The sequence below is a fragment of the Neoarius graeffei genome, chromosome 13 (assembly GCF_027579695.1).
Source record: "Neoarius graeffei isolate fNeoGra1 chromosome 13, fNeoGra1.pri, whole genome shotgun sequence".
Classification (NCBI taxonomy): Eukaryota; Metazoa; Chordata; class Actinopteri; order Siluriformes; family Ariidae; genus Neoarius; species Neoarius graeffei.
This window is the reverse complement of record NC_083581.1, coordinates 23709182-23734620: the sequence shown is the minus strand read 5'-3', so window position 1 is coordinate 23734620 and position 25439 is coordinate 23709182. Positions and strand designations below refer to the sequence as shown.

Sequence of the window (25439 nt, the reverse complement as noted above, 5' to 3'; positions counted from 1 at the left end):
TTTGAATCTGTTGTGTATGAAAATGGGCTAAAATTCCTCCAGGCTGATGTACAGACTCTAACCAACAGTTACCATCAACATTCAGCTGCAGTTCTTGCTCCACCAAGAGGTCACATCAGATACTGAAAACAAACGTTCAGAGACTTTTACCTCTCACTGAACTGTAACACTGGATCATCTCATCTCATTATCTCTAGCCGCTTTATCCTGTTCTACAGGGTCGCAGGCAAGCTGGAGCCTATCCCAGCTGACTACGGGTGAAAGGCAGGGTACACCCTGGACAAGTCGCCAGGTCATCACAGGGCTGACACATAGACACAGACAACCATTCACACTCTCATTCACACCTACGGTCAATTTAGAGTCACCAGTTAACCTAACCTGCATGTCTTTGGACTGTGGGGGAAACCAGAGCACCCGGAGGAAACCCACGCGGACACGGGGAGAACATGCAAACTCCACACAGAAAGGCCCTCGCCGGCCACGGGGCTCGAACCCGGACCTTCTTGCTGTGAGGCGACAGCGCTAACCACTACACCACCGTGCCGCCCACACTGGATCATTTTCTTCAATAAATAAGTGACCATGTATAAACTTGTGTGAAAATCTGATGTTTTACATCTAGGCAAAAATCTAGAAAATTCTACAGGGTTCACAAACTTTCGAGCACCACTGTAAAATCTCCACAGAGCTACCAAGTTCCTGAACTTTATCACAAAAAAAAATTAAATACAAATGCTTCAACCCCCAAAACTCTGAGATTTATACAGTAGCAGGTGTTAACTTTATTCATGACCGACAGTAAAACGGATGTTTTGAAGACTTTTATTATGTACAGGACTTTTATTAATGTGTAGCCTTAGCCTTATTGGTATAATGAAAGTCGCTATCGCCCACTGGGTGCAGAAACAGAATGCTATAGGAATTTGACAAGATTTATTGATATTTCTTCATGTTTTAATCAGTGAAGAGGAAAATATCGCAGTGATGGCGGACCCTGCAGTCGCGGGCGGCGGATCTTTAAACGCCGGAATGGTAACTTAGCATTAGCAGGCTAAGCTAATTCCTGAGTCAGGAATTGTCAGCGAACTAGCTAATGCTAAGTTACCATTCCGTAACTTAGCATTAGCATTTGTCTAGCTAGCCCGCTCGACAAAATGGAGTGGGATGTTTTGACTCTTTTGTAGGATTGTGTGCTACATTCATGAACCGTTTTTGAACTTTAACACGCTCTTGTGAGCTTTTCTTCACCATTTAGCCGAGTCAGCTAGCCGGTTAGCTTCACTACACTAGTGCTGGAGAGCTGAGGACTAGAGTCTGGTTGCTAGGAGACTAAATAAACCCAGGCTTTATTCAGACGTATTCTTCCTGTTGAGCTTAACTATGAACTTTTTTCTTCTTTTCTGTTAGCGGTCAGGTGGTAATAAGCCCACGACGAGTCCCGCGGAGAACTACTCCCTGGCCCGCCGGCGCACCCTGCAGGTGGTGGTGAGCTCCCTGCTCACAGAGTGTGGCTTCGAGAGCGCCGAGAAAGCAGCCGTGGAAACTTTAACAGAAATGATGCAGAGCTGTAAGTGAAACTGAACACAGAATAATATGGAATCAATTTTGTGCCAAAATGTTCATACAATACTTTTGAAATATCAAAGAAAAACGACAAATCAAAATACAAAAAGTCAATTTTTTTAGACTCTGGCAAACAAATTATTCGTGTAATCGTGCAAAATATCAGTCTATTACTCTTCAGGAACCTTTTATTTTTGTTCCACGTCTTTCTCAATTTTGTTTGACGTAATTTATTTTGGTTGCGATTCCAGCTTTCTCGTTTGCGCTCCCTGACTTTTTGCTTGCAGTTTTGGCACAAACTTCACGTGTGGGTGGGCTGTCCAGGAATGCATTCCCATTGGCTAACTTGTGTTTGACTGACAGCTACGCTCAGCCATTCCCTACTCGGATTCTGGCGGACTGTTTGATGAGTGACCGATCCATTGACGGTAAACAAGGATCGAGTGGACTTCAGTGGCGACTATGATCTCATCTCATTATCTCTAGCCGCTTTATCCTTCTACAGGGTCGCAGGCAAGCTGGAGCCTATCCCAGCTGACTACGGGCGAAAGGCGGGGTACACCCTGGACAAGTCGCCAGGTCATCACAGGGCTGACACATAGACAACCATTCACACTAACCTAACCTGCGTGTCTTTGGACTGTGGGGGAAACCGGAGCACCCGGAGGAAACCCACGCGGACACGGGGAGAACATGCAAACTCCGCACAGAAAGGCCCTCGCCGGCCCCGGGGCTCAAACCCAGGACCTTCTTGCTGTGAGGCGACAGCGCTAACCACTACACCACCGTGCCGCCGGCGACTATGATATTGAATTAATTCAACAAATGGCCCTTTTCCACGACCCTTTTTCAGCTCACTTCAGCCCGACACGGCTCGCGTTTCGACTACCTCAGAGCAGCACGACTCAGCTCGCTTCAGCCCTACTCAGCACCCAAAACTCGCACGGTTTTGGAGTAGGGCTGAAGCGAGCCAAACCGAGCCGAGTGGGGCTAGGGGTAGCCTGGGCCCGCCCATCCTAAGCGTGACGCAACACGAGGGCCTGCTGCGAGCTTAGTCTGGCCAGGCAAGCTATCTACAGCTCTTCCAAGCTCCCGAAAAATCAGGAGCCAATCAACTTTGAGTATCTCCAACGGCCCTGGGTAGAGGCGTGTTCAAGGCACTGACGTAGTAGAACTGCGACCGGAAGCCATAGATTGTTTACAGAATCTATGCCGGAAGCGCTTCATTCACTAGAAACATTACAAACATGGAGCAAGTTCTCATTGAAAACGGAGCAAAGAGCAGCCCTGGAGGTATTTATTAAAAGGAAGGACGTTTTCGCCTTGCTCCCGACCGGCTTCGGTAAGAGTTTAATCTACCAGTTAGCCCCGTCGCGTCACATGCATCAGAGGAAAGAGTGATGTGATTGGTTTAAGCTTCGTCACAGCCTTTTCTGGCTCCGACCAGTAGCAAACTGAGGCATTTCAGGGAGGCGGGTCAACCACGCACTTTGGGAAACGGTTGGGCTTAATATCTTTGCCAGACCAAATGCTCGCAGAGCTTTGAAGTTGCGTTAGCCAGACTAGGCTAGGGGCGTGAGGAGACACTCCCCTGTGCACTGATTGGTGAGGAGGAGTGTCCTCACATGCCCACACACGGCCCGCGAGCACGCTGGGATCTGTAAACACCGTAAACCCGGAAGAAGAAGAATTACAAGAATTTCTGAAGCCTTATACGCCTCGCCTCATCTATACACTCTTGCCAGTATCTGTTGGTGTTGTCGGTGACAACAAGCCACAGCACCAAGACCAGCAACACTAACGACTCCATGTCCTCCATGTTTATTGTTTACTATCCGGGTCGTGAGACTACCGCTTAAAAGGTCACTGATGCCACTGTTTGCGCCGCCTAACGACATCACGTGACGTCCACCCACTTTCGCTAACTCCACCCAATGTGTCCACCCACTTCCAGCCAGCACGGTTCAGCGCGGTTGTAGTTGAAATGCAACCCCAACAGCCCCACTCAGCTCCACTCAGCCCAACTCAGCACGGCACGGCTCAGCCCAACTCAGCCGTGTTGGTAGTGGAAAAGCGGCAAAAGTGTAAGTACGGGACAAATGTGTTGTATGTGTTGCAGTAGTACACATTATGCAGGTGTGTTTAACGTTAGCAAGACAGCTATTATATTGGGTAGTGGAGCTAAGTCTAACATTTGACTTGCCACGAAACACGTGCATAATGTGCACTACTGCAACACATACAATACATTTGTCCCGCACTTACACTTTGTTGAATTAATTCAATATCATAGTCGCCACTGAAGTCCACTCGATCCTTGTGTACCATCAATGGATCGGTCACTCGTCAAACAGTCCGCCAGAATCCGAGTAGGAAATGGCCGCAACAGCTTCCGGGGGAATCGCTGAGCGTAGCTGTCAGTCAAACACAAGTTAGCCAATGGGAATGCATTCCTGGACAGCCCACCCACACGTGAAGTTTGTGCCAAAACTGCAAGCAAAAAGTCAGGGAGCGCAAACGAGAAAGCTGGAATCGCAACCAAAATAAATTACGTCAAACAAAACTGAGAAAGATGCGGAACAAAAATAAAAGGTTTCTGAAGAGTAATAGACTGATATTTTGCACGATTACATGAATAATTTGTTTGCCAGTCTAAAAAAATTGCCTTTTTTTTTTTTTTTTGTATTTTGATTTGTCGTTTTTGTTTGATATTTAAATAATATTGTATGAACATTTTGGCACAAAATTGATTCCACAGAATAACAGGTGAACAGCACAAACATAAGTTGTGTCGTGGCTGCTGAACCATCACCCATGATCATTTACAGTGAGAGGTTGTGCATTTCTAATTGTGTGTCTCCATGCACAGAATGGATGGATGTGCTCAAATTATACAATTTCTATTCTGATCTGTTTTGCAGACATAACTGAGGTTGGACGTTGTGCCAAAGCAAGCTGTGAGCATACAGCCAGAAGCAGCCCGACTCTCTCAGACGTGGTTATTACGTTAGTGGAAATGGGTAAGTACAACCCCGATTCCAAAAAAAGGCGGGACAAAGTACAAATTGTAAATAAAAACGGAATGCAATGATGTGAAAGTTTCAAAATTCCATATTTTATTCAGAATAGAACATAGGTGACATATCAAATGTTTAAACTGAGAAAATGTATCATTTAAAGAGAAAAATTACAGTGGTGCTTGAAAGTTTGTGAACCCTTTTTAGAATTTTCCATATTTCTGCATATACATGACCTAAAACGACATCAGATTTTCACACAAGTCCTAAAAGTAGATAAAGAGAACCCAGTTAAACAAATGAGACAAAAATATTATACTTGGTCATTTATTTATTGAGGAAAATGATCCAATATTACATATCTGTGAGTGGCAAAAGTATGTGAACCTCTAGGATTAGCAGTTAATTTGAAGGTGAAATTAGAGTCAGGTGTTTTCAATCAGGTGTGAGTGGGCACCTTGTTTTATTTAAAGAACAGGGATCTATCAAAGTCTGATCTTCACAACACATGTTTGTGGAAGTGCATCATGGAACGAACAAAGGAGATTTCTGAGGACCTCAGAAAAAGCATTGTTGATGCTCATCAGGCTGGAAAAGGTTACAAACCCATCTCTAAAGAGTTTGGACTCCATCAATCCACAGTCAGACAGATTGTGTACACATGGAGGAAATTCAAGACCACTGTTACCCTCCCCAGGGGTGGTCGACCAACAAAGATCACTCCAAGAGCAAGGCATGTAATCATCAGTGGGGTCACAAAGGACCCCAGGGTAACTTTTAAGCAACTGAAGGCCTCTCTCACATTGGCTAATGTTTATGAGTCCACCATCAGGAGAACACTGAACAACAATGGTGTGCATGGCAGGGTTGCAAGGAGAAAGGCACTGCTCTCCAAAAAGAACATTGCTGCTCATCTGCAGTTTACTAAAGATCACGTGGACAAGCCAGAAGGCTATTGGAAAAATATTTTGTGGATGGATGAGACCAAAATAGAATTTTTTGGTTTAAATGAGAAGTATTATGTTTGGAGAAAGAAAAACACTGCATTCCAGCATAAGAACCTTGTCCCATCTGTGAAACATGGTGGTGGTAGTATCATGGTTTGGGCCTGTTTTGCTGCATCTGGGCCAGGACGGCTTGCCATCATTGATGGAACAATAAATTCTGAATTATACCAGCAAATTCTAAAGGAAAATGTCAGGACATCTGTCCATGAACTGAGGCCCTGTCCACACGGCAACGGATTCAGGTGACTCCGATACAATTGCTTATCGTTTAGGCCTGGCGTCCACACGGCACCGGCGTTTTGGGTGCCCAAAACGCAATCTTTTTGAGAACGGGTTCCAGAGTGGAAAGATCTGGCAACGTTGCCGTTGTGAAGTCGTCTGGATGAGTAAAACGGATTTGTTTACGATGACGTCACAACCACATGACTGTGAGTGCTTCACGCCGGGTAGAAGTGTAACGAATATCACCAGGAAAAAGCCTTACAGAGCACTAGTGAGAGTGAAACACGAGCTTGGATATTATTATTATTATTATTATTATTATGTTCAGTGTTAGTTCACAGTAGTAATGCAAGAAGCAGAATAGTGACAGTAATAGTGAAGCAAAAACATGCAATTGTACAAACACTGCAGCTCTACAGCAAAATATTCATTTATGAAATGGTCTGATTCTTAACACCAGTAGTGCCAATGATCTTCTCATTGCGATGCGAGTTGTCAACAAATCCTATAACTTGGTTCATGAAACGCGCTTACAAAATATTTTCACTGTGAATATTTATTGTGTAATGGTGCAAAGTGAGAGAGAGAGAGAGAGAGAGAGAGAGAGTCAATCCCGCCAGCAAAAATAGAGAAAAAAAGAGCAATCTCACCTCTTCAGATGTGGGTTTAAGTCCTACAATACATTCCTCAAAAAGGGCGTAGAGGAGCAAATTAATCATTATTTAATTAGCATTCAATTTATTCCAGACCATTAAAGACACCGCCTTCCGCGTAGAATCATAGGTCATCCTCGCCGCCATTTTGGAGAGGTCAAAGCGGAGAATAAAGATTAGCTGCGTTTAACTGTACCAACAGGTTTGCTGTCCAAACGAGATCACATGGGATTACCTTTCACAGGTGAGACTGGAAAAATACTTTTCATTGTATTTGGTCATTATAATGTAATTTTACAAACAGATTTTCCTGACTTTGTGGCTAATATGCATCCTTACTTCTTCTATTGTTCTGGTGTCTCCGAAGGGACCGTCTTACAGCGCCCCTAGAGGTGTGGCATGTGTATTGCATCGTTTTCAGCAAGCATTGCGTTGCCATATGGACCTGATATTTTACTGATTGTTGCCCATTTGGACGCGATATATTTTTAAATAACATCTCGTTGCCGTTGTCGTGTGGATGTAGCCTGAATCTCAAGAGAAGGTGGGTCATGCAGCAAGACAACGACCCTAAGCACACAAGTCGTTCTACCAAAGAATGGTTAAAGAAGAATAAAGTTAATGTTTGGAATGGCCAAGTCAAAGTCCTGACCTTAATCCAATGGAAATGTTGTGGAAGGACCTGAAGCAAGCAGTTCATGTGAGGAAACCCACCAACATCCCAGAGTTGAAGCTGTTCTGTATGGAGGAATGGGCTAAAGTTCCTCCAAGCTGATGTGCAGGACTGATCAACAGTTACCGGAAACGTTTAGTTGCAGTTATTGCTGCACAAGGGGGTCACACGAGATACTGAAACAAAGGTTCACATACTTTTGCCACTCACAGATATGTAATATTGGATCATTTTCCTCAATAAATAAATGACCAAGTATAATATTTTTGTCTCATTTGTTTAACGGGGTTCTCTTTATCTACTGTGTGAAAATCTGATGATGTTTTAGGTCATATTTATGCAGAAATATAGAAAATTCTAAAAGGTTCACAGACTTTTAAGCACCACTGTAGGTGATTTTTAAATTTCATGACAACAACATCTCAAAAAAGTTGGGACAAGGCCATGTTTACCACTCTGAGACATCCCCTTTTCTCTTTACAACAGTCTGTAAACATCTGGGGACTGAGGAGACAAGTTACTCAAGTTTAGGGATAGGAATGTTAACCCATTCTTGTCTAATGTAGGATTCTAGTTGCTCAACTGTCTTAGGTCTTTTTTTGTCATATCTTCCGTTTTATGATGCGCCAAATGTTTTCTATGGGTGAAAGATCTGGACTGCAGGCTGGCCAGTTCAGTATCCGGACCCTTCTTCTACGCAGCCATGATGCTGTAATTGATGCAGTATGTGGTTTGGCATTGTCATGTTGGAAAATGCAAGGTCTTCCCTGAAAGAGACGTCGTCTGGATGGGAGCATATGTTGCTCTTGAACCTGGATATACCTTTCAGCATTGATGGTGTCTTTCCAGATGTGTAAGCTGCCCATGCCACACGCACTAATGCAACCCCATACCATCAGAGATGCAGGCTTCTGAACTGAGAGCTGATGACAACTTGGGTCGTCCTTCTCCTCTTTAGTCCGAATGACACGGCGTCCCTGATTTCCATAAAGAACTTCAAATTTTGATTCGTCTGACCACAGAACAGTTTTCCACTTTGCCACAGTCCATTTTAAATGAGCCTTGGCCCAGAGAAGACGTCTGCGCTTCTGGATCATGTTTAGATACGGCTTCTTCTTTGAACTATAGAGTTTTAGCTGGCAACGGCGGATGGCACGGTGAATTGTGTTCACAGATAATGTTCTCTGGAAATATTCCTGAGCCCATTTTGTGATTTCCAATACAGAAGCCTGCCTGTATGTGATGCAGTGCCATCTAAGGGCCCGAAGATCACGGGCACCCAGTATGGTTTTCCGGCCTTGACCCTTACGCACAGAGATTCTTCCAGATTCTCTGAATCTTTTGATGATATTATGCACTGTAGATGATGATATGTTCAAACTCTTTGCAATTTTACACTGTCGAACTCCTTTCTGATATTGCTCCACTATTTGTCGGCGCAGAATTAGGGGGATTGGTGATTCTCTTCCCATCTTTACTTCTGAGAGCCGCTGCCACTCCAAGATGCTCTTTTTATACCCAGTCATGTTAATGACCTATTGCCAATTGACCTAATGAGTTGCAATTTGGTCCTCCAGCTGTTCCTTTTTTGTACCTTTTAACTTTTCCAGCCTCCTATTGCCCCTGTCCCAACTTTTTTGAGATGTGTTGCTGTCATGAAATTTCAAATGAGCCAATATTTGGCATGAAATTTCAAAATGTATCACTTTTGACATTTGATATGTTGTCTATGTTCTATTGTGAATACAATATCAGTCTTTGAGATTTGTAAATTATTGCATTCCGTTTTTATTTACAATTTGTACTTTGTCCCAACTTTTTTGGAATCGGGGTTGTAAATATAACATGACTGACTTGTGCACTATGTAGAATGTATGGAGGACTTTCACGTGACGACATAACTGGCCAAGAGTTGTGTTTGCCAGCGACTGGCACAAGTGTACACGAGTGATTGTCAGCCCAATTCAGTCAACATCTACAGATAAACTTGTAGCAGTTACATCTAAAAGAACAATGCCAGAGAGCTGTAGTGCTTTTGGATGTAATAACAGATGTGGCAGTCAGCCTGGTTTAACTTTTCCCCGCGAACCCAGGAAGACGAGAAAAATGGTGAGCTGCAGTGAAACAGGAAGAAAAGCATTTCTGTGTCTGTGGAGAACATTTTATAACAGGTTAGTATGAAAGTTCTTTGCAGCATTAAAATGTCTATCTGGATGTGGGCTTTGGATGTGATATATTTTATTAGACCTAATGCTTGGCTCAAATACCAGCATGTTTATGTACTGATAGTGTAGACGAGGCTAAATGCCATAAAATATGTTAGCTCTAGGCTGTGACTTGTTTATTACTATTAGAAGTCTACGTTTGAGCTTACTTTTGTCATAATAAGGTATTTTTCTTTATCGGGAATTTCCCATAATATTCCGTCACGAAACCTGCCTCGAAATATTGGTAGGCATCTGTACTTTTGTGTGCCTTTAGCATCTCGAGTGTATATCTCCAAATACTAAATAGTTCAGGATGTCATAGTGTCTTAATCCAGTAGCTGGTTTGCTGAACAGTTTTCAAGTGGAATAAATACATTTGTGGGTAAATTTAAGAAGGAGAAGCTTTTATTTTTGTCACATGTACACTCAAGCACAGCGAAATTTCTGCTCTGCATTTAATCCATCTGAAGCAGTGAACGCACACATGCACACAGAGAGCACTGTGCAGAATAAATAATAAATAAATACATTTTGTCGGTAAATTATATGGATCTGTGATGTCTGCATGTTTCAGCTTTTGGATGTAACGCGATCTGCTGGTATAATATAAGATTTTAATCGTTTCTGAGAGATTGGACTGACTGCAGTCGTCTCAATTTTCATTATTAACTGCCGCGGCTGGTTCTTTGTTTACCTGGCAATAGGGGACTTTCATTGATGTCACAGGTTTTTGTTTTTCACACAGCATCTACCATATTGCTAGGTAAACAAAGAAACGGCTGCGACACTTAATAATGAAAATTGAGACGACTGCAGTCAGTCCAATCTCTCTGAAATGAATAAAACTTTATATTATACTAGCAGATCATGTTACATCCATAAGCTGAAACATGCAGACATCACAGATCCATATAATTTACCCACAAAATATATTTATTTATTCTGCACTGTGTGTGTGTGTGTGTGTGTGTGTGTGTGTGTGTGCGCGTGTGCACACGTGCATACATGTGTTTACTGCTTCAGATTGGGTTAAATGCAGAGGAGGAATTTTGCTGTGCTTGAGTGTCCATGTAACAAAATAAAGATTACTTCTTAATTTACCCACATGTATTTATTCCACTTGAAAAGTGTTCGGCAACCCAGATACCAGATTTGGGACACTACGACATCCTAAACTATTTGGGACTTCTAAATACACCAGAGACGCTAAAGGCACACAAAAGTACAGATGCCTACCAATATTTTGAGGCAGGTTTTGTGCCGGAGTGTGAAAGGTCCCATGGCATGGTGGTTTGTTGATGCTTTAAACGGGCTCGTGGAGGCTTCCGGATGTTATATCCGCAGCCTTTCTCGAAATGAACCCTCGGCACGTAAATATAGCCTCCTGGGAGAAAGCCCCATTTCAGCGCTTTTCCCAGTGCGTCGTTTTGCTAATGAGAAGCAGGAGGCGGGGAAGGGTAGAGGGTGGGGGCGGGCCATGGGGGGAGGGGCTTGACCAAGCTGCGCACACACGTACTCGCTGCTATCAGCGCCTGTAGCCACGCTGCTAAGACAAAACCCCGTTCTCCCTCGGACTCCTTTCGTAAACTCAACGTGACACAGAGAACAGAGAGTGAGAGTGTTCGGAGTGGTAGTTTACGAACGTATAATACCCTAGGCTTGAACACGCACTCCATAACCAAAGAGGATAGAAGCAGCAACTACAGCAACATATCGCTTATCCAACAGAAGACATGCATTGCGGAGCAATAGTCAAACATAAGCTCATAAGTTACAGTCAATTTCCAGACTAAACTCAGTTTAACAGAGCATGCTGCATGCTCTTTAGTTTTGTAGCGCAGATTACCTGGCTAACTGCAGGAAGCGGTTAGCTGCACAGCTAATGAAGCCATTGCAAGGCTAATGCACCGATTTTAAAACACGGCAAAACGACTTAACAGTTATACACTTACTTGTTCGGTGTTTGTTGCTGATGCGGCAGGGATGCTTGGTACAGACCCAGGCTTCAGTGACAGTTGATGTGCAAAACCTGCCCTGTACTGTCCCAAGTTGTGGAAACATTCCTCAGGAAAATGCTTCCAACAAACATACACCATCTTAGGTAGACTCGACGGCGTATTATTGAAGTAAATAAAATTAAGCCACTGCGTCTTCAGGGGCTCTCCCGTCGGCAGTAAAAACAGACTCTTTTCTGTGTTGTCACATCCATGTACAGCGCAATTTCCATGTTTCGCTCGCTTAGGTGATGCCATGTTGTTGTGTCCTCTATGGTCTCCTCACTACAACTGGGCGGGGCAATCCATACAGTGGGTGGGAATCCAGAGGGGGGGCATGGGGATCATCTCCCTTGCTGACGTAGTAAAGGGAAGAGCTTATCAACGCGCCGTTTTGACGCGCCATTCTCAAATGTTGGGCATAGTTTGGTTTACACATTATGAAATTTCTAGCCACTGGGGTGACTTAAGAAGGTCAGAGGAACTCATTTTAACGTTAAAAAACCTCAGAAAGTGAAAATTTCATGCCATGGGACCTTTAAGGGAAATTCCTGATAAAGAAAAATACCTTATGACAAAGGGTAAGCTCAAACGTGGACTTCTGATAGTAATAAACAAGCTAGGGCTCAAATCTAGCATATTTTATGGTGTTTAGCCTCGTCTACATTATCAGTACATAAACATGCTGGTATTCGAGCCAAGCATTAGGTCTAATAAAATATATCGCATCCAAAGCCTACAGTGGGGCAAAAAAGTATTTAGTCAGCCACCAATTGTGCAAGTTCTCCCAATTAAAAAGATGAGAGAGGCCTGTAATTTTCATCATAGGTACACTTCAACTATGAGAGACAGAATGGGGGGAAAGAATCCAGGAAATCACATTTGTAGGATTTTTTAATGAATTAATTGGTAAATTCCTCGGCAAAATAAGTATTTGGTCACCTACAAACAAGCAAGATTTCTGGCTCTCACAGACCTGTAACAACTTCTTTAAGAGGCTCCTCTGTCCTCCACTCGTTACCTGTATTAATGGCACCTGTTTGAACTCGTTATCAGTATAAAAGACACCTGTCCACAACCTCAAACAGTCACACTCCAAACTCCACTATGGCCAAGACCAAAGAGCTGTCAAAGGACACCAGAAACAAAATTGTAGACCTGCACCAGGCTGGGAAGACTGAATCTGCAATAGCTAAGCAGCTTGGTGTGAAGAAATCAACTGTGGGAACAATTATTAGAAAATGGAAGACATACAAGACCACTGATAATCTCCCTCGATCTGGGGCTCCGTGCAAGATCTCACCCCGTGGGGTCAAAATGATCACAAGAACGGTGAGCAAAAATCCCAGAACCACACTGGGGGACCTAGTGAATGACCTGCAGAGAGCTGGGACCAAAGTAACAAAGGCTACCATCAGTAACACACTACGCCGCCAGGGACTCAAATCCTGCAGTGCCAGACGTGTCCCCCTGCTTAAGCCAGTACATGTCCAGGCGCGTCTGAAGTTTGCTAGAGAGCATTTGGATGATCCAGAAGAGGATTGGGAGAATGTCATATGGTCAGATGAAACCAAAATAGAACTTTTTGGTAAAAACTCAACTTGTCGTGTTTGGAGGAGAAAGAATGCTGAGTTGCATCCAAAGAACACCATACCTACTGTGAAGCATGGGGGTGGAAACATGCTTTGGGGCTGTTTTTCTGCAAAGGGACCAGGACGACTGATCCGTGTAAAGGAAAGAATGAATGGGGCCATGTATCGTGAGATTTTGAGTGAAAACCTCCTTCCATCAGCAAGGGCATTGAAGATGAAACGTGGCTGGGTCTTTCAGCATGACAGTGATCCCAAACACACCGCCCGGGCAACGAAGGAGTGGCTTCGTAAGAAGCATTTCAAGGTCCTGGAGTGGCCTAGCCAGTCTCCAGATCTCAACCCCATAGAAAATCTTTGGAGGGAGTTGAAAGTCCGTGTTGCCCAGCGACAGCCCCAAAACATCACTGCTCTAGAGGAGATCTGCATGGAGGAATGGGCCAAAATACCAACAACAGTGTGTGAAAACCTTGTGAAGACTTACAGAAAATGTTTGACCTCTGTCATTGCCAACAAAGGGTATATAACAAAGTATTGAGATGAACTTTTGTTATTGACCAAATACTTATTTTCCACCATAATTTGCAAATAAATTCTTTAAAAATCAGACCATGTGATTTTCTGGATTTTTTTTCCCTCATTTTGTCTCTCATAGTTGAGGTATACCTATGATGAAAATTACAGACTTCTCTCATCTTTTTAAGTGAGAGAACTTGCACAATTGGTGACTGACTAAATACTTTTTTGCCCCACTGTATATTCAGATCTACATTTTAACGTTGCACAGAGCTGTCACACTAACCTGATTATAAAATATTCTCCACACGCACAAGAATGTTTTATCATCCAGTCTTCCCATTTAACTGGAGCTCGCCATTTTTCTCATCTTTCTGGGTTTGCGGGGAAGCAGTGAAAAGTTAAACCAGGCTTATTGCCACATCTGTTATTACATCCAAAAGCATTACAGGTCTCTGGCATTGTTCTTTTCGACGTAACTTCAAGAAGTTTATCTGTAGATGTTTACTGAATTTGACTTACAATCACTTGTGTACACTTGTGCTGGTCGCTGGCAAACACAAAGCTCACCAGGCAAAATGGCTGCATAACCAAATCCGCAGTTGCGATGACATCACATGAAAGTCCTCTATATGGCGGCCGCTGCGTGAAAAACAAAATCTGTGACATCAGTGAAAGTCCTCAGGTAGAACATGGGAAGGGGGTGGGTTCTGTGAGAATTTGATGTAGACATTTACAAATAATTCTTGTGTGTGTATATAACATTCACAGGTTTTAACGTAGACTCGCTCCCTTTGTATGCCAAAAGATCTCAGAGGATGGTTATAACGGCACGTAAGTATTAAGAATCAGCATTCACTATCGTTCAACGTTTTCATGTACTGTCTGGGGTTGGATTCTTAAAAATTCTATCAAAGTTGCATAAACTATTCACAAACTTGCTCAGAGGAGCTTTTACTAAGAAACTGGAGGAATCTATACATGGGAAAATATGCTTGCTGGACCATGTGCTCAGCTAATTGTAATTGAGGTTTGAGCTGCAACAGCAGAAGACCACATCAGGGTCCATTCATGTCAGTCAAGAACAGGAATCTGAAGCTCTCATGGGTACAGACTCTCCCAAACTGGACGGTTAAAATCAGAGATGGGCAATTCCATGTAAATGTCAACCTCACCATGCAAAACTAAAGCAACATGTAATACATCAAAACCACTCCCAGAGATATCACCTAGGCCTGTATTTTACAGATGTGAATAAGTTGAACCAATTTGTAACCAACCTAATATGTCACTGTCAGTCTTTCTTTCTTATAATGTAAACCCCAAGCTAAAATCAACTTTGATCATGTACAATTCTATATTATTGCCACAAGCCACAGAAATGTATGCTAAAATCCACAAAACAGCAAAACAATAGCAATCCTAAATATTATTTAAGAACTTTGATAGTTTTAGCTGATATTTAGAGAGTTTTTCAAAGGGTTATGGTGGTTAAATTGCTGATTTTCTAAACATATGCCATGTCTATTTCAGACGCGTCACATCCATAACGGAATTTCGTCACATCCATAACGCTGACTTTTCCTTCCGAAACTCTGCATGAAATACAAAATATTTTAAACAAAGATTTTTTAATATTCACCTTGGACCTCTCTATCAAATGGATATCTCCATTTCGACATTAGGTTTACGATTTCACAGAGTTTAATAAAAATGTACAGTCACCCAAGAAAAGTGATACTTTTTCTGTCACATCCATAACGCATCTTTTATTGGCGTTTTCTGGCATGCCCTAGATGTACTATGGGAATTGTTCTTGTTCTATCACTTCTCCAGTATGGTACAGCCTTAAAATATGCAACACCTGTTTAAATACTGGGAGACAATAAAACATGCACTGGGTCATTTGTTGCCATTTTGAGTTCAAGTGTCACGTCCATAACGCTGGAATTGCTCAGATCACACCTTTATGTTTGAAGTGGTCAAAAGCTTCAGCTAATGATCTGTATCTGCATGATTTTATGCATTGTGCTGCTGCCAAATGGTTTAGATAACGTCTGGAGGCTAAATTTGTGCTCAGAACTATGTAATTACAACCCTTTGAAGCCATTGCTTCTCTGACGTGCCCACAGTGTCTCTTTGTTTTGTTTTATTTTGTTATAAACTCGACCAATATTTTAATTTTGGCAGGGGACAATAGAAAAGATGTCCTCTTTATTTATACTGAAGAAAAAAAAACCCTGCAGAATTGCTCTACTGGTAATAATCCCCCGCTGGCCGAAAGGCCCGAAGGGGGATTATGTCGTGGCGATTTCCGTCCATCTGCCCTGGGAAAGGTACTCACCTTCTGAAATCAACTCCTCTCACAATTTTTGGAGGAATTTCACGAAACTTGGCAGGATTCTTTGTTATATGTCGGTAATACGCATATTGTAATTTTGTTAAATTCGGTCACATTTTACCAGAGTTACAGCCCTTGATTAACAAAATTATAATTTGACAATTTCATGAGTGTGTTTTTCCTTCTGAAATCAGCCCCTCTCACAATTGGAGGAATTTCACGAAACTTGGCAAAAGGCATTGTGATATGTCAGTACTACACATGTTGTTGTTTTTTTTTCAATTCGGTCGCATTTTACCAGAGTTACAGCCCTTGATTAACAACCTTGTACTTTCACAATTTCATGAAGGTGTGCTCGCCTTCTGACATCAACTCCTCTCACAATTTTTGGATGAATCTCTTGAAGCTTGGCAAAAGGCCTTGTTATATGACGATAATACACATATTGTGATTTATTTTCGTTTGTGAAAATTTGACCAGAGTTTTGACCCTTGATTAAATAACTTGCGCTTTTGACAATTTCATGAGGGTGTACGTTCTTCTGAAATCAACTCCTCTCACAATTTGTGGAGGAATTTCACCAAACTTGGCAAAAGCCTTTGTTATATCACCGTTATACGCATATTGAAATTTTGTTTAATTTGGGCAAATTTTACCAGAGTTATGCCCTTGATTATTAACAAACTTTGGCAATTTCATCAAGGTCTGCTTGCTTTCTGAAATCAACTTCCCTTACAATTTTTATTATCCCCCGCTGGCCGAAAGACCCAAAGGGGATTATGTCGTGGTGATATCCATCCATCCCGGGAAGGGTACTCACCTTCTGAAATCAACTCCTTTCACAATTTTTGGAGGAATTTCACAAAACTTGACAAGGTTCTTTTTTATATGTCGGTAAATACGCATGTTGCAATTTCGTTCAATTCAGTCACATTTTACCAGAGTAAATGAGCTCTCTCTGAGCACTCTTGTTCCATGTTTGAAGTAAACATTAACTGAAGCTCTTGACCTGTACCTGCATGATTTTTATGCATTGTGCTGCTGCCGCCATATGATTGGCTGATTTAGATCACATCTGGATCCTAAATTTGTGCTCAGAACTATGTAATTACAACCCTCTGAAGGCATTGTTCTCTGATGTTTCCACAGTGTCTCTTTTTGTTTTATTTTGTTATAAACTCGACCAATATTTAATTTCGGTGGGAGACAATAGAAAAGATGTCCTTTTTATTTATACTGAAGAAAAAAAATGCAGAATTGCTCTACTGGTAATTTTAAGAGTAGGTAAAGTACAGCAGATTCTTTCCAGATGTGGACACATGGTCTGTTAAAAAAAAAATTAGACATGACTGATCCAGAAGGGAATAAAATCCCTTAGATAATCTGGATAATAATTACACTGCTCCACATCCGCATGTGAAATAAAAATAGGACTTTATAAAGATATACTAGTGCATCTCAAAAAATTAGAATATTGTGAAAAAGTTCAATATTTTCCATCAGTTATTTAAGAAAGTGAAAATGTTATATATTATAGACTCATTACACATATAAACTAAAATGTTTCAAGCATTTTTCTATTTTAATTTTAATCAGTATGGCATACAGTACAAAAAAAAATCTCAAAATATTAGAATATTTCATTTCGAGTTTGAGTAAAACAGTATGAACTCAGTGTATCTCTCGGTCTAGTTCAGTACACACAACCACAATCATGAAGAAGACTGCTGACTTGACTGTTGTCCAAAAGATGATCACTGATGCCCTCCACAAGGAGGGTAAGCCACAAAAGGTCATTGCTGAAAAGGGTGGCTGGAAAAGGTGCACAAGCAACAGGGATGGCCGCAGTCTTGAGAGGATTGTCAAGAAAAGTTGATTCAAGAACTTGGGAGAGCTTCACAAGGAGTGGACTGAGGCTGGTGTCAGTGTATCAAGACCCATCACGAACAGACATCTTCAAGAAAGGGGATACAACTTTCGCATTCCTAATATCAAGCTACTCCTGAGCCAGAGACAATGTCAGAAGTGTCTTATCTGGGCTGAGGAGAGAAAGAAATGGACTGTTGCTCAGTGGTCCAAGTCCTCTTTTCAGATGAAAGTACATTTTGCATTTAATTTGGAAATCACGGTTCTAGAGTCTGGAGGAAGAGTGGAGAGGCACAGAATCCAAGGTGTTTGAAGCCCAGTGTGAAGTTTCCACAGTCTGTGATGATTTGGGGTGCCATGTCATCTGCTGGTGTTGGTCCACTGTGTTTTATCAAGTCCAAAGTCAACACAGCCATCTACCAGGAGATTTTAGAGCACTTCATGCTTCCATCTGCTGACAAGCGTTTTGGAGATTCTGATTTCCTTTTCCAGCAGAACTTGGCATCTACCCACAGTGCCAAAACTACTACCAAATGGTTTGCTGACCATGATATTACTGTGTTTGATTGGCCAGCCAACTTGCCTGACCTGAGCCTCATAGAGAATCTATGGGGTATTGTCAAGAGGAAGATGAGAAACACCCGACCCAAAAATACAGATGCGCTGAAGACCACTATCAAAGCAACCTGGGCTTCAATAACACCTCAGTAGTGCCACAGACTGATCACCTCCATGCCACACCGCATTGATACAGTAATTCATGGTAAAGGAGCCCCAACCAAGTATTGAGTGTATAAATGAATATACTTTTCAGAAGTTGGACATTTCTGTATTGTAAATCCTTTTTTGATTGATCTTAGGGAATATTCTAGTAATTTGAGATACTGGATTTCTGATTTTCATGAGCTATAAGCCATAATCATCAAAATTAAAACAAAAAAGGCTTTAAATATTTCACTTTACATGTAATGAATATAGAATATATGAAAGTTTACCTTTTTGAATTAAATTATGAAAAAAGGAACTTTTTCATGGTATTCTAATTTTTTGAGATGTACTAGTATATTTTTGAAAAATGACTTAATTTTTTTTTTTTTTGAATCACATTGTCAGTATTAGCTGAAAGACACATTGACTGTGAGGAAAGGCAGTACAATGAACATATTTCAGACTTTATTAGTTAAATAACTGTACATATAATGAAGTCAGTATCTAAATGTACAGTGAAATGAGAGAATTAAATAAATAATGCAAAGCGTAAATCGTGTAAATAATTGCATGCCTAACCATACATCATAACAGCCCAACTCAAACCTTTATCAGTAAGTGCACTTGTCATTAAATCTTCCAAACACAGAAACTCTGATGTAGATTACAAGGGTCAAATATTAAGGATTGTTTTAGGATTCGGTGTTAGTGACACAGGGTTATCTTTAAGGCTACGTTTACATTAGACCGTATCTCTCGTTTTCTTCGCGGATGCACTGTCCGTTTACATTAAACCGCCTGGAAACGCCGGGAAACGGGAATCCGCCAGGGTCCACGTATTCAATCCAGATCGTGTCAGCTCCGGTTCTGTGTAAACATTCAGAATACGCGGATACGCTGTGCTGAGCTCTAGCTGGCGTCTCATTGGACAACGTCACTGTGACATCCACCTTCCTGATTCGCTGGCGTTGGTCATGTGACGCGACTGCTGAAAAACGGCGCGGTCTTCCGCCTTGTATCACCTTTCATTAAAGAGTATAAAAGTATGAAAATACTGCAAATACTGATGCAAATACTGCCCATTGTGTAGTTATGATTGTCTTTAGGCTTGCCATCCTTCCACTTGCAAGTGGTAAGTGATATGCGCTGGGATCACACACACAGTGGCTCAGTCCCGAATCACTGCTCGTGCGCTTCACTCGCGCGCTCTGTGAGCTGCGCAAGGCCGGAGTGCGCACCGTCCAGAGGGCACTCGCTGTTCACGGCGGAGTGATTTGGAGCGCAGGATGCCTGCGGAGCCGAGCGTATCCGTGTATTGGTATTGCTGTGTGCACGCTAATCGTTTTAAAAACGTTAATCTGATGATCCGCTGATACGGTCTAATGTAAACATGGGCTAAGATGTCTTCAGTTTAGGAGCTACTGTCAAACCTCATTGTCTTAATGAGTGATTGCCCATCACCCATTGTGTAACCAGTACAGCCTGTGTGTGATTACATCCTATAATTCTCGTGCTGCTGTAAGTTGTCATTGCTTTTGGTTTGTAACAGCTCCAGTGACGAATTCCCCCGTCATTCCCAAGGCTCTTATTGCTGGACAGAAGCGGACTCACCCTGCTTACATCCCTAGCCATTTTCCAGAATTCCCTGACCCTCATACATACATCAAGACCCCGGTAAGACATGTTCATCACACATTTGATGGACTGTTAAGCTGTTGAAATGAAATTTAATTTGAAGGCTTTTTTGTGAAAATAAAATTAGTACGCAACATTAAGATCAGCAACATTTAATTTGATTAGTTTTTCTGGTGTGCAGACATTTCGTGAGCCTGTATCAGACTATCAGGTGCTGAGGGAGAAGGCAGCTTCACAAAGACGAGATGTCGAGAGGGCGCTCACACGTTTCATGGCAAAGACTGGAGAGACACAAAGCCTCTTTAAAGATGACGTCACTGCTTTTCCATGTAAGGACAGTGTTTAAAAGTAATGGTGTGGATGAAGATAAAGATTTGCACGCTACGGCCAGATGAGCTAAAAACTGCGGTCTACTATGTAGGATTCAAACGTTATTTGAAGATTTACATGAACTCATCTGTGAGAAAGGACAGGGTTGAATGTAGTGATATTTTTACACGCTCGCTTTTAGGTCTTATGTTTGCCACTTTATTAGGAACTCCTAATAACCAAAAATGGATTGGAAAACCATCGCCTGGTGATAAATGATGAACACAGCTCATACTGTTGCAATCATATCAAAGGGTTATCATTTGTATTATGTTTATCGTAAGTGTGAAAGTACAGTAATGCCTCTGCCTGCTTACACTCAGTGATAGCAGCAAAGCCGAGCTCTATCCCATACCTCAGTGCTCTACTGCCCTCTGAGCTGGAGCTGCAGTCCCTGGAGGAAACGGACTCGTCCGAGCAGGACGACCAGACAGACTCCGAAAACAATGCCAACAACATCAATAGCGTAAGAGGACTAATCATGACACACCTCTTCTCCATGCGTCACTATTAAGCACTGCGGTTTATGTTTAGATGATGTATAGTACTTTCATCTGACATTGAATGAATGCGTCTGTCTGACCTCAATAGTACGTCCTGCCTTCTAGTTTTGATGTCCGATATTTGTGTTAATTATAGTGAAATTTTGGACCTATTCTGTAAAGAAATGTACAGTTGTGACTTTGTGTTCCTTGATTTCAGGATGACGCAGGAGCAGATAAAGAGAATGCCGTTCTGCCTCCTGGTGGCGGTGTACCTTCTATGAAGAATAATGAGGAAAACATGATTGATAACCCGTATCTTCGACCAGTCAAGAAGCCTAAAGTGAGGCGGAAAAAATGAACAGCAAATGCATGGACTCGAGTTTGCACAGAAATGTCAGAATGAAGACACTATTGTGCTTATGGTTGACATAGAAGGAACTGTGTTCACTGGGGCAGTTAGGAACAGCCTGCTGGTTTAATTAGGAGAGGGTATTAATGCACAACCAGCTGGCTTTGTATAATGCAGAGGCTGATGGTCTGAACTGCAGCGTGTGTCTTAAAGGTGGGTATTTGTAGACTGTTAGACCTCTTATATAGTCACTCACGGTTTAGGTTTGGTTTACTCTTGGATTTTCAGTATTCTTTAAACAAAATTTGTATGATGTTTCTTTGTCATATTTGAATGAATGAAATAAAATCCTCCTATAACGTGTAAAAGATTATGATGAAAATATTTGACTCCCATCTTATTTAAAGATGCAGTTTTTGGGTTTTTTTGGTGGTGGTGGTGGGGGGGGGGATGATGTTCTCAGACCTACAATGATAACTGAAAAATAGCCTCAATGAGGCTGTAGCTCATACCGGCCACTGTTGTGTGCGAGTTTGAAATCGGATCAATCCTGTGGTAGGAGTAACGATTTTTGTGAAACTGCATATGACCTCTGTATAGCCGCATCCATGGCAAGTGGTGCCACCTGGTGAACAATTCTTGTTGGAATACGTCTTTAGAGTCTTCTGGGTGAGTTTCAGTGAAAACAACCTAGCAGTTGACGAACAGTAGTGTTTGGGTGTGATGAGTCACCCCATAAAATGTTAAATGTGACAGGTGGTGCCACCATCTTGACAACTTTTATACATACTACCAACCTGGGGAACATTCCATATGAGTTGGATCAAAATCTGATCACTCCTGTCGGAGGAGTATTGATTTTCGTGAAATTGCACGTGACCCCCTGTAGCCTCATCCATGGTAGGTGGTGCCATCTAGTGAACAATTCTTGTTGGTATGTCTTTAGAGTCTTCTGAGTGGGTGAGTTTCAATGAAAACATCCCAGCAGTTTACGAAGAGTAGTGTTTAATGTGACGCATCACCCATACAATCATAAATATGACAAGTGGCTCCACTATCTTGACAACTTTTATGCACACCCACCTGCGGAACGTTGTATGCGAGTTCGATCAAGATCCAATCGATCCTGTAGGAGGAGTAGTGATTTTTGTAAATTGTGGACAGACGGGCAACGCGTGATCACATAAAGCTCATCCGCCCTGGCCCTATGGCCAGATGAGCTAAAAACTGCAGTCTACTATGCAAGATTCAAACAACTGAATGCCTTCCAAGCATGTATGTTGGTGATCAGGTAGCCATCTTGCACTTCCAATACTTGTATTCACGCTCCCTAGCTTTCTCTCATACTAAATAACTAGTACGATCCTCCGTTTTTCAAAATGTAGGTTCTCAAATGTGTTAGTTAGCCTGAGCAAACCGTCGCTGTCAGTTCAAAACCTGCTATGTGACAATTTAGGTCAAATTGGGTTCTCTATGCTGATTGGTCAATTTTGACCTCGTGCTTCCATTTATGCTAATTAGAAAAGCTAATAATAGAACAAGTAAACTTTTACTGGCTTCTCAGCTTATTTCAGAGTCTTATTCAGTTTTTTACATCTCCTGTAAAAAAGGAAAAATGTCACATAGCAGGTTTTGACCTGACAGCGACAAAACATTGTTTCCTCTTTGTCTTAATTTTTTCTTTGTCTTCCTTTTGGATTCACGCTGCCATTTGTAAAAACAAAATATGAAATGTGCTTTCTAAAGGTTTGTCCGTTCTGGGCTACTGTAGCTACAAAAGGTTCATTCTAAGCTTATGAAAACACAATGGTTTGTAGGTACAGGTGACTTTACATAAATGAAAACATTCTTATGAGGACTATATCCCATTTCTGCTAAAAAATCCCCCTAAATCCTACATAGTCCACTTTTAACAGTTTGTTGGAGGAGGGAAAAGAAAGGAATGGCATGCAAGTATTTTTACTGCAGTTTACTTTCCTGGCAGTAAAGGGTTGCTACGATAAAGGAATACTGCCAAAGACCTTTTACTTCACAGCAGAATGAAATAAATTGTATCTGATATGCTGGTAGTCTGTCACTGTGTCTTAAACATTCAAGTCTGCTTAAAGAGCTAAAAATGACAAAATGGTGATTTACAGCGATATAGCTTCTAGAACATTATAGCTTTTGTTGGCAAACTGTGGCTAAATTAATAACGGTGCATAAAAATGTTGAGCTTATTTCTGTGATAATATTTTTATGATTTATGGATGTTCTTGGTCTCTTCAAGATTCTAGAAGCAACAAAAAAATGCATATTTTTTTTTTACATTTATTCTCTTCCAATAATCATGAGAACTTTAATAATAAGAGTTGCCAGGCACAAAAAAAAAAAAAAACTCACCCAATAGCACTTATGATAAATATGAAGGAAGATATTGCGAAAAAAATTATCTTGACCTTTTTGGTGACCTTGACCTTGATTTTGACCTTGTGTGTAAACATACTTGATCAATAAACATGGTTCTGATTCTCTGCTGCTCTCAGCCAATCAGAACACGTCGTACTGCTCTCAGCCAATCAGAACACACTGTACTGCGCGATTGTTACATTCTGACAGCATGATGACATAGTGGCTACCACCTCTATATGAAGCAGTAGCCATAAAAACCTTGACTGGATGACCCCCAAAATGTTGGAGGTTGTACAACCCTGATTCCAAAACAGTTGGGACAAAGTACAAATTGTAAATAAAAACAGAATGCAATAATTTCCAAATCTCAAAAACTGATATTGTATTCACAATAGAACATAGACAACATATCAAATGTCGAAAGTGAGACATTTTGAAATTTCATGACAGCAACACATCTCAAAAAAGTTGGGACAGGGGCAATAAGAGGCTGGAAAAGTTAAAGGTACAAAAAAGGAACAGCTGGAGGACCAAATTGCAACTCATTAGGTCAATTGGCAATAGGTCATTAACATGACTGGGTACAAAAAGAGCTTCTTGAGTGGCAGCGGCTCTCAGAAGTAAAGATGGGAAGAGGATCACCAATCCCCCTAATTCTGCACCGACAAATAGTGGAGCAATATCAGAAAGGAGTTCGACAGTGTAAAATTGCAAAGAGTTTGAACATATCATCATGTACAGTGCATAATATCATCAAAAGATTCAGAGAATCTGGAAGAATCTCTGTGCGTAAGGGTCAAGGCTGGAAAACCATACTGGGTGCCCGTGATCTTCAGGCCCTTAGACGGCACTGCATCACATACAGGCATGCTTCTGTATAGAGAGCGTGCACGTGACGTCACGAGGCCACGTGATATTTGTTTATCTGCCATTTTAGACGGCAAGGTCGCGCACAGAACTTAGACGAACCCGTTCTAATTATCAAGTGTGTGGGAGTAGATCTTTCGAGAATGGTTATTATATCTTGTTCAGCATTTGGTTGTACCAATAGACAGGGCCAAAAGGAGGGCCTGTCATTTTATAGATTCCCCGCAGACGAGGAGAGACGCGCAAAATGGGTTTCCGCTGTGCGAAGAGAAAACTGGTACCCCAGTTCTACCAGCCGAATTTGTAGTGAACACTTCATATCAGGTAGGTGTAATCTTCTAATTCAATACTCCTAGTACATCTGTTAAGTTGATTTTCGGATTGAATGATAACTGCATACTTAGAAACTAGACAGTCTCTAACGTTTAAAATGGCTATGCCTAGCCCTACTACCCTGGCCTAGTCTATGACAATGTTTTATCTTTTTGGCTCATATATGCCTTTGAAAGGCCAATCCATAGTAGGGATGGCGAAAACTAAAAAAAATCTTGACCGACCACCGAGCCTCATTAGCCGGTTAAAGTCGGTTAACCTATGAGTTTAAACAGGGATGCAAACGGCGGATGCGCCTTTTTCACGGCTGAATCGCGCAGATCCGATTTTTTTTAGGGGGGGCATTGGAGTGTCTGAATAATTTCATCAAAGTAAATTATGTATTAAAATTACTAAATGAGCAAATGCTGTTACAGTCCATGAAACATAGGAAGTATTAGTATGAGAAGAAGGCAGTTGGTTAGAAAGCTGCGCACATTTGCGCAGCTTCTGCGCAGGCATGCGCGGCTTTCTGATTTTCTGTTTTTCAGACAAAAACATACATATTTATAACCCTGTCATTATCTGGAACTGAGTTTAGATTACGAACATTCTTAAGATAAAACGTCCTGCATAGTCTCTTTATGATAAACGTCTTAATGCCACTTACCC

General features: G+C 41.7%; 1 protein-coding gene across 1 annotated transcript; it reads left to right on the top strand.

Moving 5' to 3' along the window:
• Positions 1-862: 862 nt before the first annotated feature.
• LOC132896501 (transcription initiation factor TFIID subunit 8) lies at positions 863-21565 on the top strand. Its single transcript, XM_060937362.1, has 8 exons — positions 863-1035; positions 1411-1570; positions 4488-4586; positions 14216-14278; positions 19909-20033; positions 20176-20323; positions 20687-20829; positions 21066-21565. The coding sequence occupies exons 1-8, from the start codon at positions 988-990 to the stop codon at positions 21204-21206; spliced, it is 927 nt and encodes a 308-aa protein (XP_060793345.1). The 5' UTR covers positions 863-987; the 3' UTR covers positions 21207-21565.
• Positions 21566-25439: the final 3874 nt, after the last annotated feature.

Excerpts from the sequence above, each read along its gene's own strand:
- LOC132896501 (XM_060937362.1), top strand. The coding sequence starts at position 988 with ATGGCGGACCCTGCAGTCGCGGGCGGCGGATCTTTAAACGCCGGAATG. Across the intron at positions 1,571-4,487 it reads AACAGAAATGATGCAGAGCT|ACATAACTGAGGTTGGACGT; the intron begins GTAAGTGAAACT and ends TCTGTTTTGCAG. Across the intron at positions 20,034-20,175 it reads ATACATACATCAAGACCCCG|ACATTTCGTGAGCCTGTATC; the intron begins GTAAGACATGTT and ends TCTGGTGTGCAG.